Here is an 18,080-nt window from a genome sequence, read left to right as displayed (position 1 = left end):
CTAAGCCCAGACAAACTCCACCGAAGCTCCGGAGAGAGCAGCACCGTGCCCACGGCCGGCAGCGCTAGCACAGAAGTAGGCAGCTGCATACAAATTTCTGCTCGTTTTGTTCAGCCGGTTTCTTTCAATAAACCCCACCACAGAGCTACAGGCAGGGTGCCGCTAATCCCAGCTTTTGGTGGGAGCTGGAGTGCAGCATTTGATCTGAGTTGATATAACCCAGTCTTATCTCCTGACGCAGCTTTTGAGAAGTTTGTGGCATTTCACTTCCAGCATTAATGCAGGGAGATAATGTTACGCGTATCTAGTGTCTGATTGATACGTTGCGTGATTGATAAATGGCATGCATATTTTTTGCATGAGAACAGTCCTTGTAATGTGATTCCCCACGCGGAAGATTCTGAAAGTTTTTCAAGAAAACCTTTGTACTGTGCACAGAGTTCGATCGATACATTGCTATTTATATGAAATCACCTCGTTTATTTAGAACAGATTACCCCACAGCACCTTCACTGCCCTTTGTCTTTTGATTATGAAGCGCCATTACTTGGAGTTTTAATGTAATCATTGTATGAAATATTTCTCTATCTCCCCCTTCTTCCCAGCAGCTACATGAAATACTGGCAGCTGTCTGGGATGTTTTATGGGGTTTTGTTTTATTGTCTATCAGAGAAAGAAAAGACATTTCCTACCTTAGTGGAGGAATATTTGGAAAACAGTAAATGTTTCAAGGTACAGTGACACGGCTGAGAGATTAGGAGGGAAACCCCAGCTGCTCGTCCTGTGAGGCTGCTGGTGGTCCTGTAGAGTGGACATTAGTGGTTGCTTGGTATTTCAAGGGCTTTCATGGATTTTCCATGTTGGGGATGTGACTGCCACTAGCAGTTATTTATTTTTTTTCTGTCCCGAGCAGGAAGGTGGCTTACCTAATCGCTAGGGTTTTCTAATGACCCTGCACAGAACCTGCACCTCCAGCTCCAGTAGCGCATTGAATTTAAGGAGTATTTGGGCTATTTCACAGGGAACTGTGTAACAACCGGCTGGTTTCCAGTAGCAATAACAAACTTAAGTCAATCCCTGTAAAATTTTTAATTTAATGCTGGGTTTCTGTATGTAAGTTAATGCAACATATGCCCCTAAGAATAAAATGCAGCTTCCTAACTGATTTTTACAAGGAAGAGCCATGAAGCAGAACTAGGTGGGCAAACTGAATTTTGTGTCAGTGTTCATATCTGAACTTTGCATCTATCTCACTGGCCTTTTTCTAATCAGCAATAATCATGATTATGATACTTGAGGCAGTTTGGGTACTGGCCTTTCTCTCGTTTGGGCATGCTTCTGTATTTCAGAATGACACTTACAATCCTTTGGTTCTCAAGTCTAGTAATTGCTGGATCTTATTTCTTATCACTTGTTGGACTGAAGGAGCAATTTGTCCCCTGAGACTGTTCCATGTGTTTGGCCAATGCTGTAAATCGTTTGCCAGAACCACAAAAAGGCTTCAAAGACCTCCTCCTCCGCCTTCCCCTCCCGCAAAGTCTTTTAGTTACAAGTTTTGCATTTTTAGTCAAATAGATTTAATATTTTCATAAAATAACTTTGAAAAAAATCTCTTTTCCTATGACACACAACTGAATTTGCCAAGAAAATCCTATGTCCACATTCGGAAATGCTTTTGGTGTGTTTGATACCTGGGAATAGTGTTTACAGGCTTTGTTTTTTTAAGAGAAGTACTGTTGTGGATAAAATGTGGGTTTCAGCCAAGGGTGTGTGTGAGTAGCCTAAGGGTTGTAAGGGCTCAGATCCTTTGGTAATAATCCTGCACCAAACATGCAAGCTTCCCCTTGCTTCTCCATCAGAAATTCTAGCGAAGCTTTGTAAGGCAAGTGCGATCATAAAAGAAAAATGACTTTGGGTCCTTTTCTTCAGGTCGCGCCAAGGCAAGCCAGGAAAAGAAGGAGCCCCTTATCTTTTTTTGGTTGTGCTGCTCTCTTCTTGCAGCTTTTCCTTTAGAGCCCAGCGGAGGAGGAGAGCACACAGGGCACCTCAGCCTGTGTGAGCTAGCTGCTGTGACTCAGCCAGAGCTGAGGGCTCCTCACCAGGTGAGAAGCAGAGAGCTGAGAACAGATGTTACTTCGTCGACGCAGTTCAGCTCAGGCTGGCCTGGCTCCACGTCCATAGGACTGCTACATCCCCAGCAGGTGACAAGCAATAAATCGGGCAGAGTGATGTAATTTTGAGAGTGGAAGGTTATAGCTCTGATGCTTTTTTATCAGGCGTTTTAAAGTAATGATGGGGAATCTGATTTCACTCCCAGTTCCTTCGTGTACTTCACTCTGCAACAGGCTCTTAGCACAGCATTGAAGGATTGCTGGATCCTTTCCACATCTAGCTTCTTCCCCTGGCTCTAACAGACACTTTGGGGTGCCAGTGATGGCAGCTGCATGGGCTCACAGCAGCAGAGGGAAATGTCCAGTGTGCAGCAATATCCGAGAAGCTCCCCAGGGTGCCTCAGAGCGCAGTGACCCAGCAGGACCGCTGCCAGCCTTCCCTCGCTGCTGCTCTCAAGCAAAGCCTCGATGGTCTGATGATCTGCCGAACACTGCCTGCATTTCATCTACACGGGTAGGCTAGCCTCTGCTTTTGTGTCTTCTCTGCTCTGATTCCCCTCCAGAAGATACCTGCTGATGGAACAGTCACTTTTTGCATGCTCTTTTTTGGAAGCCCTGTAAAACTGTACAAAAAGCCAAATACATCCGCAGAAGGAGCGTGAACTGTGCTACCTGTGGGTTGGTTGAAGCCTTTGGTCCACATTTCTGTCTTCCATGCAATAGCTGGTGACATAAACCTTACCTTTTGGTTTACATTGCGTCACTACCATGACATCAGCTATTGCTTCCCCCATAATTTATCAATATAAAGAAAACTCCTCCATGTACTAATTAGCTTGTCCTCTTTGGCCAAAGCCTCTAACATGTAATAAGGATGAAGTCACCTAGGTTCTCTCTGGGTACCCAGTTCATCAGATTTTAGTGGACACTTATTGAATGTCTTTTGGCTTTTGAAACCAAGCAATTGCATCTGTGTTGGAGTCTTGCGTTCACAGGTTTCATATTGCTACAAGAGAGATACCATTCTCCATCAGATTTTGTAAAACTCCCTGTTTAGCTCTGTCTTGATGAATGATTAAAAAACCCTTGCATTTTGCCAAATAATTTGTTATAAAGGAAGATATGTCCAACAAGTTATGCAATTACCATTATTAATCAGCTTGTGTCTTCACAAGATCAAGGGAATCTTATTTTACACTGGAATTTTTAGCTTATGAGCTGGATTCATGCAGTTTCTTTCCCTCCTCTTTAGAGAGGGATGGAGGGGAGTTGATTCCGCCAGTGCTTCAAGAGACCAAATATCCTGTTTATTAATTAATAATATCCATCTGGATTATGTCAGATGATTCCCCCTGCATTTCCATGGATTTTTATCCAAAGAAAAAGCATTCTGAGCCCTGTTGTATCAATTTTGAAATCTTTGGAAGCCCAGCTGTTCTTTCCTTGTTTCTAGCACCTACTAGTTACGGGACATCAGGAATGCGAGTGGAGGACGGATGATGGGCGGAGGCCGTGTTTGTGAAATCTTCTTTTGATGTGTGGGAACAACCAAAATAGGGTTCTTGAAAGCCACTACAAGCCAAAAAAAGTCCTTTGACACTGAACATCTCAAGAAGATGAAAACCTTCCTCCCATTTCCATTGTCCCTGGCCTGAGGTTTTGATCTGACGCAAGAAATGTGGTATGTGTCTGAAGTTTAGAAAGTTTATGCTGGCAAATAGGAAAGGGGGAGGTGGGTTGAGTAAGCTGGGACTGAGCTTCAGGCACATAACACTAATGTCCCTGCTGAGGGCCCTGCACGTGAGCGGGCCCCGCAGCGAAGAGCCAGGCTTTGAGCCATGGGAGAAGAGCGAGCGCCAGATGCTGTACAGAGGTGAGCCCGGCGGCTCTGCGGGACTCGGAGGGCCCGGGGGTGAGTTTTGCAGGCAATAACCTCTGCCGCTGGCGCTGGCCTGCGAGCTCCTGGGCCAGTGCAGTGCATCATCGCTCCTGCGTTCCCTTCGCCTTCACACGCCATCTCCTACCTCGGGCCCGGCTCCCGCTGCAGTGTTGGCAGGAGACGTGGCCCCATTTCAGTTCTTTCCAGCTTTCTGACCCAGTTCAGCTGCATCTGAGAGGTGGGGTCTGGAAACCAGAGAGCAGCCCTCATGCCGCTGGGACCTCTGCTGCCAGAGGCTCCAGCTCAGCCTGTCCGTTTAGGCTCAGATTTGACTTTTTGCTTCCATCCGTGCAAAAAGACAAAAGCCCGAGTGTTTTGCTGAGTCGAGGCCATCCTTAATGCAGTGCAACCAGGGAGGAAAAGCCTTCGTGTCTTCTGTGGGGATCTGCCCTCCCTGCACCGCAGGCAGCAACCACAAGCACAGCCCTTCAGCTGGTTCTCTGTACCTGCTCTGCTTGGTTGGCTGACTAACGTGACCCATGGCATCAAGACTTATTTCCTTTATATGATGGGATCAGGGTGTTTCCTGCCTCCATTCTTCACGGAGCCATAACTTCCTCATTGGAAGTGGTAACGGCAGCAGAGGTGGGCACTGCTTCCAATGAGTCTTTCCAATGAAAACCACACGTTCTTCTTCACTTGGTGTTATCCCTCTCTCTACCTCAACCTTATTGACTAAAAAATACCAAGAGCTTAATACCGAGACTTTAATACATTGCACATTTTGCTAATTTGCTTTCTGGCTGTGAGCCTCTGTGGTATCATTTTCCAGCAGTTTACTCAGAGGGCTAGAAAATTTCTTTTTTTGTTTAATGAAAGTGGGAATTCTCCTCAAGTCCCTTGACTACAGCGATGGCAGCCTTAAGAAAAACAGAACGTGACAGAAAATAGATGAGTGGCTCCAGCGCTATTTCAATAATGTGTAAGGACCCCCATTAGTGCTGTGTGCTGTGCTAGCTTGTGAGAGGACGCTCCTTGTTGAAAGAACTGTGTAGAGCTTGAGATTTTGAATGTGACTAAATCCCTCGTGCTTTTCCTTCTTTAGTTTGGCTCTGTGGATCTCACGGATGTGAGAGCTTCTTTCTGCTTTATTTCTTTTGGGCACCTCTTCAGTCCTAATCATAAAAACTAGAATTTCTCAGCAATTTCAAGCCTGGAGACTTCCTGACCTCTATCATTTTGTGCCCAGAGAAAATAAACTTGTAACTATGGTTTGAGCCTTAACGACTGCTAAGTATATATAGTCAATTTATAAAAGAGCACACTGGATTATTCTGTGCATGCCTTTAAATATTTTACAGCGTTTATCAGCAGAGCGCTCATTTAAAACATGTTGTTTTAATGAAAAGGATACCGTTGCCACTGTTTTGTGTTGATTATGTGGTAACACGTTTTTATTATCACCCATAAAAATGATTTGGAGCTGTTCCACTCCAGATGCAACCTTCAGCAGAGCTGTGCTAGTGCCGCTCGCACCACCCGGGAGGGCCACGGACCCCTGCAGTTTGCTGGTCTCTGACCATTGCTGCTATTGAATTAATATAATCTCTTCCCCCAGCACTGCTGAGCTGTGGCAAAATGCTGTCCAAGACAGCCCTTGTCGGTCCTTTCTCACAGCAGGAGCATCCTGACGCTGCCCTGGCTGGAGCCCCTTTAATTTGCCACCTCCAGGGGGTTTCGCCCCTGTTGCTGAGGACGCTTTGGCAACATTCAGGTGTTTTGCTGGGGAAGTAAGAGGGTAATATAATAGCATAAAGGGATTCAGGAAAGTTATTCAACACACACTTGAGTCCCACGTCAATGGGAATTAAGCGTGATTATGGTAAGGCACATGCTTCAGTGTTTATTGAACTGATAGCATGTTGCCTTGAAAGTCTGACAAATAAATCACGGGGTAGAAGCACGGAAGTGCAAGGACAGACTGAAGCGATTTCTTGCCTGGCATTAGAGAAGCCAGCTGAACAAAAGCATTGTGACCCGATTCCTTGTTGCTTGCTTATTACTGAGAAAGCAAGACTCTGGCTCCGTGAATAAAGATCATTGCAGTAAAGGATGAGTCTTGCTTGTTTGCAACAGCTGAGGTTCAGTTCCCTTGCACTTAACCTAGCTCCCAGTTTAATTAGTTTCTGATTCACCCCTGTCAGGCCAGTACATTCTGCAGGAAGTTCATCATTTCTGGCGCTGCTGCAATACTGGCTCTCGCCATGCCTTGTAATAAATAAGTGATAAACCTTGTAATAATTGCAAGTTAAAAACAAACAAGCGGAGCCAAGTCACTCTCATTTATAATTGCAATGTGACTTCATTATGTACAGACAACACAGCATGTAAAAGCTGAAACTTCTAGGGATTTAGTGGAAAGTTTGAGCCATGCTCTCTTTTATTTCCCTTATCCCAAAATCAGTATTTGCTTAGGTGGTTTCCAAACAGGAAGAGATGGTGCCATAACAAACCACGGCGTTGCGCTCCTCGATTTTTCCATGTAGCATTGTGCTCTAGAAAGCAGACTTTGCTGGAGATGCCGGATGCTTGGATCAAAACTCTTGTTCTGGAAACCTCAGCCCTGCTCCTACCTGATGGGCAGCCCGTGTCTATCCTGAGCAGGCAGCTGTGCCAGGGGCCAATCCATCTGCCAGGTGGGTCGGCAGGGCTGCAGCTGCATCCCAGGCAGGGCTAAAGCAGGGGCTGCCCCACCAGCGGGGTGGGCGCTGCCCTTGGCCTCCCTCGCTACTGTCGAGCCCCTGGGGTAAAATCCATCTGCAGCAGGGTATGTGGGCTTGGCACCCCAGGTCAGTGCTGCTGATGGGTTGGGCTTTTTCAAAAGAAATCTGTAGACTACTTGCTGTGTCATCCTTGCATAGTGGCTGGGAAGGCAGGGGTATGAAGCATTTAGATTAAAATAGACAATTTATTTTAAAAAAAAATCCTAGTTTTGTGAAAAATGGGATTTAAAATGTTGATTCTGAAGCACAATGAATGTTCTCCTGGGCTTTGCTTTACTGGAGTTTGTCACTGGGCAGAGTCCACCTGGGTCCTCCATCCCTCTACTTCTTGTGGGTGTTTAGGTTTGTTTCAGCCACGTTAAAGACCAAGTTCCACTTCCCTGTGGGCCACCAGTGGCCGTGGGAGCACAGCATGATCAATAGCGGTTTAAAAATCATACAGGGGAAACGGGGTCACTTTGCCCAGGAGCTTAGGTTGTAAATGGCCCAATAGCTCAGGGACGCACATTGGGATGTGGATTTATTTGCAGGTAGTGTGTTTACAAGGTATAGAAACAGTTGCGAGTTTTAATATATATATATATCTCCTATTACTTCTAAGTAGAGCTCTGAGGAAATTGCCTGCCTTTTTTTATTTGCTCAAAAATTAAAGCACCTCAGCTCTTTAAAAGCTTCATATTCTTCATCATCTGTAATTTGGTCAGCATTTGTGCTTTGACTTAAAACCATTACTTGTCCTGGGGCACCTCAGTTTACTACCGTGGGCATCCAGGGTACAGGCCTTCACCACGTACCAGCTCTCAGTAACTTCTGACCTTACAACTCTGGGTTTGACACGTAACATGGCAGTAAAATGCTGTCTCCTAACACCAGCTCCGGTCCCTGGTTTGATGTTTTCCACCAGGGAGACAAGCCTGTGTGAGGCTGAGCCTCTCTGGAAGCAGTGAAGCCTCTCCAAGGAGGTCTTGTGCAGGACACGGCACCTTCCTACAGTAATTAGCGCTGCTTTCCAGAAAACTGATAGAGCTCTAATACCAAAGCCCTGCGATCTGTGATGCAGTTATTCACAGCTCCTGCTGTCAAGGAGAGGAGTTTCAGGACCTCTTCAGGATTATGTATGACCATGTATGAAACAGTCCTGCTGATCTCGTTTGCCTTCCCCTGTCTAGATCCTTCTGCTCGAGGCTGCGGAGCGAAGCCCAGCACTGGAAAACAACCTGCCGATCACTGGGACAACGGCCACGTGGTACGACGATTTGCTACCAGATGCGTTTCCCCTGCTGAATCCTGGGACTGTCTTAAGAAAAACAGTGGGATCTGTTGGTAAGCCTAACCTTCTCTTCACCAACTCACACACCCTACACAGAGGATTCACATAGGGTAGGTAAAAAAAGGGAGCTGTGTCAGTCTGCTGTAGTACTGGGAGCTGCAGGGGAGAGGCTGGAGGAAAACACTGGCAGCTCCTTCCCTCTGCTCTGTAAAGGAGAAGAGGGTTAAGATTTTCAGATGGGCAACTCCTCTCTCTGTGGGCATGTTTGCTGCCGTGTTTGCTGCAGCAAGGAGCTGCTGACGGAGCGGCCGCACTGGGGTGGTGCTGCGTGATGGGCGCAGGGCGGGCAGCCTGGGGTGTGAGTGCCTCTGTGGCTGCGCCTTGCACCCTCAGCAGGGACACCACAGCTTTGGTCTTTGCAAACGCTTGCTGCAGGCATTTGCAAACAGGAAAACTGCCCTGTGGAGAGAGGTTTCGAGAGCTTTCAGCCCCTCTTAGGGTTAGAGGCAGTGTTATTTAGCTTTTGAGCCAGGATGGCTCTAAACCAGCGGCTGTTCAGTCTTTCATGGTTTAATGTCACCTCACGTCTCTCCCTTTCTGCTGAGCTGTCAGCACAGAGGTGGTTGCACGCCAGCACCCATGTGGACTCACAGGCAAGGAAGGATTCAGTCCTCCCTGATCCCACCTTGTAGCATCCTTTTAGCTGCAGCAAGTGGGACGTGCTTTCGTCAGGGTCCCTCGCCACGGCCCGTGCAGCAGGGAGGATCACCCCTTCACAGGGAGCGGCACTTGCGGCTTTTCTTTTTCTCCCTGTGTCTTTGCCCCTCCTTAAGTTAAGCCAGTGCCGAGCAAGCATGCTCCTGGAGGAAAGCAGCTGAGCCCAGAAACATATTCAGCTCCATTTTGTCAGCCTTAGTGGCCTGTCCTAGCCCCAATTTCTGTTGGCACAAGCCTCTACTGAGAGCTGATTCTGGTCTCTGGCAAGTCAGGTTTCTGTTAACCTCAGCAGGGCCACTGTGCCTGCCCGTGTGTTTCAGTGTACGTGGTTTAAGTCCAAAGACTGTGGGGTTTTGAGGCCTGGATAGATGGAAGCATTCCTGAGGAAACTTCGGGGAGGTATTGGGATCACAGGGCGACAATTCATACCCACCTACTGAACGTCGAAGGCAGCGTCTCCCCATCTGGGAGCGGTGCGGGGAGGTAACGGCCTGGGGTGTAGGGGTAATTCTTGGTTTTATTAGGACAAAAACTTTCCCATGAATAGCAACATCAGTTGTAGTCTGCATGATATTTTTTTAAATTTGCCATAAACACAATGGGCTGTTTTATGATCCCTCTTGTGGCATGAAAAAAAAATACACTTTTAAGAAAATCTCCCTCTGAGCCCACTTGGCTAGACAGATCCCCACGCATTGAATTTCCTTGACCTTGGCATTCTCATTTCAAGATCCCTGCTCTCTGCTTCCAAAACCCTGTCTTTCCAAACCTTGCTGTCAGTTGCTTTGCTTGCTCCCAAAGCAGTTCTTAGTTCTTTATCCTCTATAGGGCCTACTTTGCTTTTTTCTTCTTTTTTTTATTTTTTTTATTTTTTTTGGTCCGAGCAGTTTATTATGGCAGCCCTTCATGGCTGCAGCAGACTTGGAGCAACCAACATAGACCAGATGTCGTCCATGTTTATAATTTGACAGGATGCCACAACACGGAGGGAGGTTCACTAACAATATGTTCTGCAAAGTATTTTCAGAACCACGGTGATGGCTGCCAGGAATTGAATTAAAGCAGTTTCCCCTGGTGTCCATTATATGCTCATTCTGCCTTCCCCATGTCATTTATTTTTGCTGTCGCAGTATCTCTGCACCTGCACTTCATTGTACTAAAGTCAATGGAGCAAAAGTACTGAAAACTCTGTCCCTTCCACTCAAAGTTCTCTGCTCTCAGAGGCTGTGTGCATGCGATTATATCCTCTTGCTCAGCAAGGAGCAGCGAATGCTGCTCGCCCAGGCTTTTGGCAGTGCTGCCCAACTGAACAGAACCCCCGTAGCGCTTGCATCAGGCTGACTCCATGGTCCAGCATCAGCACCCTCCACCCCTGCAGTAAATCCAGGAGGTAGCTAGTGGTCATCTCCAAAAAGCAGGTGGTGATGCCCAAGCCGTACGCGACTCTGTCCTGTCAGCCAGCCTTCCAGGCTCTGCACACAGCCGGCTGATGTGTGTGCTACCGGGGGCAGTCCTTGCTCACTGTTACCTCTTCTTTTTCTAGCCTTGATTTATTTAACCTAGTGCAAAATAACAACTCTAGCATAACATCTGGGTATCAGGAATGCAGTGGACCATTTCGAGTCAGGACAGTGTCTTTTGGCAATTAGAAGCGATCAGTTGAGTTGCTTATTGACATGCAATTCCCTGCTGAAGCCCCTACCCGAGCTCTGTCGTGCTTGCTTTGCTAAGCGTTGCTTAGCTTGCTTGCTCACTTGCTAAGCATCCCCACACACTGTGGGGATGTTTCATGGATCTGGGTTCACATTTGGCTCCCTTCCCTCCCCACACCAGTTTGTACCTACAATTCAAAGCTAGCCAAAAAGCAGCGCTGCCGGTTTTGGTGGAATGTAGGGTATTTCACACAGATGGTTTAGGATGGTGGGGGACTGCCTGTTTTGCGGGATTTTGACACTGTACTGTGACTTTTGCTCAGAGCCCACCCCAGGTTCACTTACAGAGATTGCACACCTCGGGAGATCTTTCGGTAAGTGTGATATTAGAGTTGGTAGAAGTCAAACCCGACTGTCGTGTGTGATTTGGGGTTATGAAAAGCTAAGCCTCTACCCCTCCCATCCCCTTCTCCAGATTTTTTTGTGAATTATTGCCTACTTTGCCCTGTTTCTAGTTTTTCAGCCAAAGCAAATCCAAATCCTAGCTTGCATGCCACCGAGTTTCTCAGCTGGATGGACTAAGGGCAGAAGGTTGGTGCCCAACGCAGCAATGGTTGATACAGACTAGGTGCTTTGAATGGTAGGACTGTTTCTGGGTGACCCTACAGCTCTGGGCTGGCTGATGCCTCTCCAGGCTGAGGTCCAGGAAAACTTGCTACTGTTTACTAGGGTAGTTATTTCTTCTGTGAGTGACAGGACTGTGAATAGACAATCATTTAAAAGCAATCAGAGCTGTTGAGACAGCTGCACCACTGGCCTTTCTGATCAGCTTGTTAATCAACAGGATACATTTTACTGACTATTAAGAAAATATATATAGTGTGGCTGAGCCAGTTGGCAGCAAGAAACCTAATTTTTCATATCTGTGTTTTTGTGTTTTTCGGTGTGTTTTTTTTTACCCGGACCTTCTTAACTAGAGCCTAAAGGACACAGAGGTGCAGAGGAGCAGCTAATACCACAGGGTAAGTTGATGGTTTCTGCTATTTCCTCTTCCAAAGCACAGAATGTTGTGATGGTTGGGACATGATATGTCCCAAAAAGCAGAAGGGTCCTGCGGCCAGGAGTCCTCAGGGATTTGAGGCCTCACGGCTGCAGAGAAGCTGGGTTTCTTCTTTGGGTTTTATCTGATTGTGGGCTGCTCTGGTTCGAGAGGCGGAATGCCAGCTCTGTCGTCATCAAGCCATTCAGTTCCCCCAGCACACGGAGGATGGAAAGCGTTGCCCAGTGGAGAGGCAGTTCACTGGAGGACACATGGCTAGAGCAAGCAGGGCATGTGCTGAGTGATGGGAGAAAACACCGTTATCTCGCTGGTATTGCCTGCCGGGGCACCGAGAGCTGCTGGGGATGGTCACGCTTCATTTTGCTAAGCTCTGTGTAAACAGAGAACTCCCTGCTCCTGTACAGAGAAAACCTTGGGGAAGCAGAGGGAACAGATGGTGTGTTGCAGGTAATGACAAGGCCAGGAAGAAAATCCAGGTCTCCGCATGTCTGATTTGGTCTCCAGCAGTAGAATACTCACCCTGTACCTTTCCCTCACCCTCCGTATTTTTCCAGTGGCCTTTTGTTCCATGGTTTTGGAGGATAAACACTCGCCATGGGCTTCAGCTCTCTGAAGGCAACGCCACTGCAGCAGAGCTGATTTATGCCAGAGAAGATTTGGCCTATTCATTTCCCTCCCCCCTTTTCCCTGAGTCCTCCCCTCTTTCTTCTCCCTTTTGCACTTGTCTCTTTTATGCTGGTAACACCATTTGTCACCAGTATGAGCATTTGCCTGTCACATTACTCAGTGCTGTTTGTCCCAGTCTTTCCTTCAGCACTTTCCACCTTCAGGGGAGTAAGTGCCAGTTTCTTTAAAGCTCCGCTGCAGCAGCGTGATTGAGGATGCTAGCAGGAAATGATTGCTCTTGGTCTGCAGAAGTTCACAGGATTGAGTTATAAAGGTTCAGCTGAAGGACTGAGGCTGATTTATACAAGCAAGGAAATGTTTTGACCCACACTCAGCAGCACAGGGTGTTGTGCTTTCAAAACAGTGTTTCTGCTGCAGTGTGCTGCAATGAAGTTCCAGGTGCATTGAGGATTTCAGTAGTGGGGCAAGGCCGTTTGCAATGCTGGGGCCAAATTCTCTTGCTCTCTTGAATGGGCTCCTGATCACCTGCCTGGGCTTGCCAAGTACCACATCCACTGTCAGGTGAGATCCATTAAAGGAGATCCTCTGTTCACAGAAAAGTCCAGTCTGCAGTTTGTGTCCTGTGGATAAGCAAATTCATCCAAATTAACACCTTAATTCCTTGTTCAATACTCAAATTAAATCAGGTGTTTATTGCTGACTGAATAAATCAAAACTATAGACATACACTCCCACACACAGCCTTTAAAAATCTCATTTTTTCAGTCTGCCCAGTTTTTCATTGGATAGATTACATTTTTTAAGAAAAAAAAAATTGGACTTGTCTCTAGAATGGCAAAAAAAAAGGAGAGGAAGGGGAATCTTTCAAGGGGGTCTAATACTGGGGGATCAGTGCTGCATTCTGAGAAATGCAGAGAGTTGGGATGAATGTCTGGGGGGACAAGGTTTTGTGCCCCAGGTGGGCTGTCCCACGCGTAGGGTAGGAACTGGATTCAAAATCAGAGCTGCAAATTCTGTGAGCCTTGGCTTTTGTTCTGTAGCTCTGTTCCCTTCGGCACCCGCTGTGAAGGTGTCAGCTGGCCGGCTTGTTTCCTTTTTTCCTTCTCTCCCTCTAGTCCCATCCAGTCTCCTCCACCCCCTACATGCAGCGGGTTCTCCTGGCGCTGCCCTTGGAGGGTCTGGTACCTCTTCTGGTGCCAGGCAAGGGGAAGGACACTGCTGAAGAGTTTATCAGAACTTAACTGACACTCGGTTGGGTTATGGTTGTACGTACTATACAGAGTAAAACTTGAAATCTGAGCGCGCTGAACTTTGTACTCAGACAGATCTTCCTGTGGATTTGTAGCTTGCATCTGCCACTGTTTTCAAATGCTCAAAGCCCTTTGGTAGCCCATAAACCAGGAACGTCTGACTCTCTTGGCTCTGACAGTTAATGTGTTTATTGTAACCATTAACCACTTAATCTGAGAGACAGACTAACTCACCCATCTCTCCAAGGTATTAAAGGCTTCACTGATGTTCGCACAGCATTTAAGTGTATCTTTCCAAAGCAGCTACTACTTTTTATCAGCCAAAGACACGCAGTGTTTTTCTGAAAAACACTAAAAAATTGCCAAGTGTCGTTATTATTTTGATAAAGAAAACAAAATTAAGATTTTATTCAGTGTCATCAGAAATAAGCACTTTTTTACAAATGCTGCCTGCACCTTTCGTAGGCTTACTGTGGGTCTGAGTGGACTTGCCAAGAAGCATCCTGCTGGGCTGTAATTATTGTGTTACTGGTATTTCCAGATGGGTTTGCTCAGCACCCTATTCATAGTTATAAATTAGTTGCATCGCAACTGTGGGTGCACAGATTTCAGTTTGGGACGACAAATGTTCGTGCCCAGCATGGTATGCTTGTTAGGTGAAGGAAAACAGGAGAAAACAGGGAAACATCTTTGATGCAGAATCTCAGGTGGTATGGATAGAGCCGCCAGAGCAAGTGGGTTTGATTTGCTTGTGCAAGTACATTTTGTGTATTCTGATACACTGGGGCTGCCAGGGAGCTGCCAGGCCCAGCTGGCCGAAGGTAGCAGGGGAGCGCTGGAGGGGCCACAGAGTCAGGCAGCCCGTGGGAAGGAAGGGGACAGTGTGGGCTCAGTTTGCCGGCAGGTCCCAGTGGGAGTACATGTCCTGCTGGCTCTTCGGTGGGCCTTGTGTGTGGGAAGATGCTTGTTTCTCTAAAGATCGGAGGCAGAAGAGGAGAAGCAAGGTCCAGTCTGGCTTTTCTGCCCTACCTACCAGCCAGCTCTGGCCACCAGTACCACCCTGTCTGTGTTGTCCTTGCAAAGCTGCTTTTCTCCCCCTTGAGACCCTTTTTGCATCTTTGCATCCCTCAAAGCATCTTTGAGTCCCTGGTACCTAGGTTGCTAAAGACCTTCTGATCTCAGCAGTGGCCTAAACTTCCAACTAATTTCCTTTCTGAATGTTTTCAGGGCTGCCTGGACAGGTTGGTCCTCCAGGCCCGGTTGGACCAACTGGTCTTCCAGGACCACCTGGCCCAAAAGGAGAGAAGGGACAACCCGGTGAGAGGGGCCCGGCAGGGCCACCAGGTAAGTCCTGGAGGCGGGCAGTGCTACCATGGTAGGAGGTACTTCACTTTTTACAAATTGTCTGTGGACACAAGATGTTGAGCATCTTCAGTTGGTATTGAATCCATTCCAGCGAGTGCCCTGGGTACTGAAATCAACCAGCGGCTCTTAGAGCAGGCAACCCCCCGCACGAGCAATGACAGTCCCTGGGATTTCCCATGGAGCTGGAGAGCTTGTCCCAGAAAGCTGCAAAGCAGGATTGTGTTTCCCCATCCTGCCCAGGAGCTGTAAAAAAAAGTCTCTGATCTGTCAGCCTTTGGAGAAGAGCATTCCCTGCTCTAGCCCTCTCACTGTGTGCCTTTTTTCTCCACCATTTGTGTCAGATGCCAGGATGTCAAACTCATGATGCTTTTGTACGCTAAGGGAAAAGGTTATGAAGCCATACTTTCAGAGTACGCTCCATTCCTGAGCTAGGAGAATTTATTCATCCCCAAAATGTTCCTAAATGAAGGTGATACTACACAGTAGGTGCCAGATCTCAGGCTCTGTCCTTTCTATGTGTCTAAAAGGCTGTGCCTTGTCAGTCTGAGCTCAGGAAAGATTTGGAACTTGGAGCGTGCCTTAAATGTGAAAGCAGCCCTGAATGCTTTTTGGCATTTTCTGGCAACCTGTCAATGACTAAAGTCTGGCCAAGGATGTGTCTGCCTTTTGGTTTCTCAGTTTGTAACAAGAGCCCTCCCAGCCCCCCAGGAAGTGGAACCAGCCTGCTGGCGGACTGGCTGGGTTGCCGTTGTCTTTGCTGTGCTTTCCTGGCGGTAAGGTGACATACAGGTGTATGTGGAGGGGAAGAGAATGAGCAGCGTGTGATTTCATGCCTTGTGGCCTTTGGTTTTTTGCTGGGTGTCAGGGAGGGGGTAGATTTTATTATTTCAGGAATTAAGCTTCTCAGCACCTTTGAGCCAAGTAAGGCTGTCTGTTTTGCAGAGGAAGATGCTGAAGGCAAATAATGGAAAATGAGGAAGCTGTTCCTATTTCCCCCCACGCCCTTAATTCCCACAATTACAGTTCAGGACATAAATCCTTTGTCCTCTTACTGCCTTTTTACATAGTAGCATCATTAGCACATCTTCAAATGCACTAACATGTCCTTTCCTGCCTCTGCACAGGACTGTTGGGACCTCAAGGACCGAGAGGACTTCCAGGAGAAACCGGGATGCCAGGTCCCCCAGGTCCTCCAGGGCCACCAGCCACCCCAAGCCTCCCTCTTACCTTCCAACAAGGGGTTCTCTACTCACTCCAGCCCACAGCTGAAAAAGAAAGTAGGTGTCCTTCTCAGTTCCCTGTGCAGAAGCAGAGTGGGCAGGCATAGAGCAGCTCAGCTATTCCTCCCACTGCCCTGCTAGGCTCTGCCGGGGCCCTGCCTGCCCTGGGAGCAGCTGGGCAATCTGCCTCCATCGTCTGGGTCTCTTAGAAGTTCCTGTTCAAGATGAAACACATAAGACTTAGAAGCAAGAGGGGTTCACCTCTCCAAAAGGAGGAACTAAGCCACTGCTTTTCTAAAACCATCAGTGAGAACAGGGTTTGGGGGATTTATGGTTGTTCCCTGTGTCTGGTTTTCGGGGTTCATCATAGCTTTGAGGAGGCTATACTGGTGTACTTTAAGATTCCATCATGAGTACCTGCTGTGAAGGGGGTCTTTAGTGAAATACAGGGCTCAGGTAGCACCACATGAGAGATCAGTGGGTGGAGAAACAGGTGCTGGTGCAACACAACTGTGCTGTTGAGAGACCTCCCGGTGCCGCTGTTGCAGAGTTATAGTGCTCAGGGTTGCTCAGAAATGAGTAAGTACCAAGGGTTTGCAACTCTGAAATTATATAACGTAACAAGGACATCTGTTAAATGCATCTCTGTTACGGCCCCCACAGATGCATCTTACACCTGCGTTTCTGGTGCATCAACATTATCCCACATCCACACAAAACATGGAATTATGGACTTGAAAGCCCAGACCAAAACTGTGATTTATCCCTTCCCTGTAACCAGAGGGTCGGGGTTTCTTTGAGCCTATGGTGATTTAAAAATACATTTATTTGATTTGTGCTATGCACAGCAAGAAAGCTTTCCAGGAAAGGCACGTCATGCACTTCTATGTGAGTGCTTTCAAATTTGGGCTTGATTCTTCCAGTCCATTCTTGTTTAGCTGGCAACTAATGATGATAAAGCAGAGCTCACCTGTATCTCCACTTGGCTTGTAAACTCCTGGGGCCCCCGCTCTGTCAGGTCTCCCATCTCCGCTCCCCCAGACTTCAGCTGTGCCTCTTGCCCAGCGTTTCTGCTGATGTCCAGCTCGCAAGCTCAGTTGTATTAGTTACAGCCAAGCATTAGTAAGTCTCCCTGTGTCTGACAGTTTTCTAGAGCTCTCCTTTCCCTTCCACCCACTCTGCTCACCAGACTCCTTTTCCTGAAAGTGAACAGGTGTATGTTTAATCTGGGAAGAATTTTAACAGCTCAGTTTCCAATTCAGTTACTTAGGGTGTATGGTCAGTATGAGATTAATTGTGGTTCGAGACTAAGATTTTCACAAAATGTATATTGATATGCTACATTCGTGAGCCTTGCAACAAGAAAGTTTGGCATTAAATCACCTCACTACCTTGCAGGATCACACCGAATGGTGCCATTCCGTATTCAGCCTTTTATTCCAAAGGATCCTTAAAGATGGTTTGGGTACTGCTGCTGCACCCTCCCTCCAACCACCCTTTAAATTCAACTGTTTCTTGCAAAGTAGTGGTTAAGTGTATAAAGGCATTGATTACGTGGCCTTCCCAGCTGCTGTGTGAGAAGGGTGAGCTCTGTGTTATCCCAGAATGGGAAGAGGACAAATATCTGTACGAAGTCTGCCAACATCAGGCAGCAACAGGCTCCCACATGGACCTGAGGACCATAAGTGGTGACTGTTGCATCCCTAGAGCAGCCCTGTACTTCTCCATACCTGTGGCATACTTCTTGGTTTGCAGGAGTAGCCCAAAAGTTTATGACATGTCAAGTTTTTAAAAAATTTTCTTAATACAAGTCTTGCTGCAAGTATAAGTTTTCTATGTGGTCATGATAAAGTTGTGGCAATATCAGGACCATTTTCTTACAAAACATTTTGCTTATGTGTTGGCTGATTTTTTCCTACCACAGGTTGGCAGAAAGCTGTTCCTCTACAACCAGTAAAACTTAGTCTTGTAAATTCTGGGTAGAATTTTTTAAACATTTATTTTTTTGATTTTGAATGGAGCACATCTGAAAACTATAAACACAAGATTCCAGCTGCTGACAGCAGAGGGAAGCATATTCCTGGTAATGGGCATGTGCACCCACCGAGATGTGAGAAAGCTGTATCAGATTATTATTAGTAGTACA

General features: G+C 47.1%; 1 protein-coding gene across 5 annotated transcripts in view; it reads left to right on the top strand.

Moving 5' to 3' along the window:
* Positions 1-18,080, top strand: part of COL26A1 (collagen type XXVI alpha 1 chain) — a 195,347-nt gene that overhangs the window by 155,115 nt on the left and 22,152 nt on the right. For 3 of the 5 annotated variants that reach the window (XM_056330029.1, XM_056330019.1, XM_056330012.1), the window contains 5 exons: positions 7,943-8,096; positions 10,736-10,786; positions 11,390-11,434; positions 14,577-14,693; positions 15,839-15,991. In XM_056330029.1, coding sequence (XP_056186004.1) covers positions 7,943-8,096; positions 10,736-10,786; positions 11,390-11,434; positions 14,577-14,693; positions 15,839-15,991 — 520 coding nt within the window. The remainder of the gene's footprint in view (positions 1-7,942; positions 8,097-10,735; positions 10,787-11,389; positions 11,435-14,576; positions 14,694-15,838; positions 15,992-18,080) is intronic. The other 2 variants (XM_056330014.1, XM_056330013.1) reach the window with 1 other exon arrangement.

Source organism: Falco biarmicus, chromosome 1 (assembly GCF_023638135.1).
Source record: "Falco biarmicus isolate bFalBia1 chromosome 1, bFalBia1.pri, whole genome shotgun sequence".
NCBI lineage: Eukaryota > Metazoa > Chordata > Aves > Falconiformes > Falconidae > Falco > Falco biarmicus.
The sequence above is the reverse complement of the archived record's forward strand: the minus strand, read 5'-3'. Positions and strand labels throughout refer to the sequence as shown.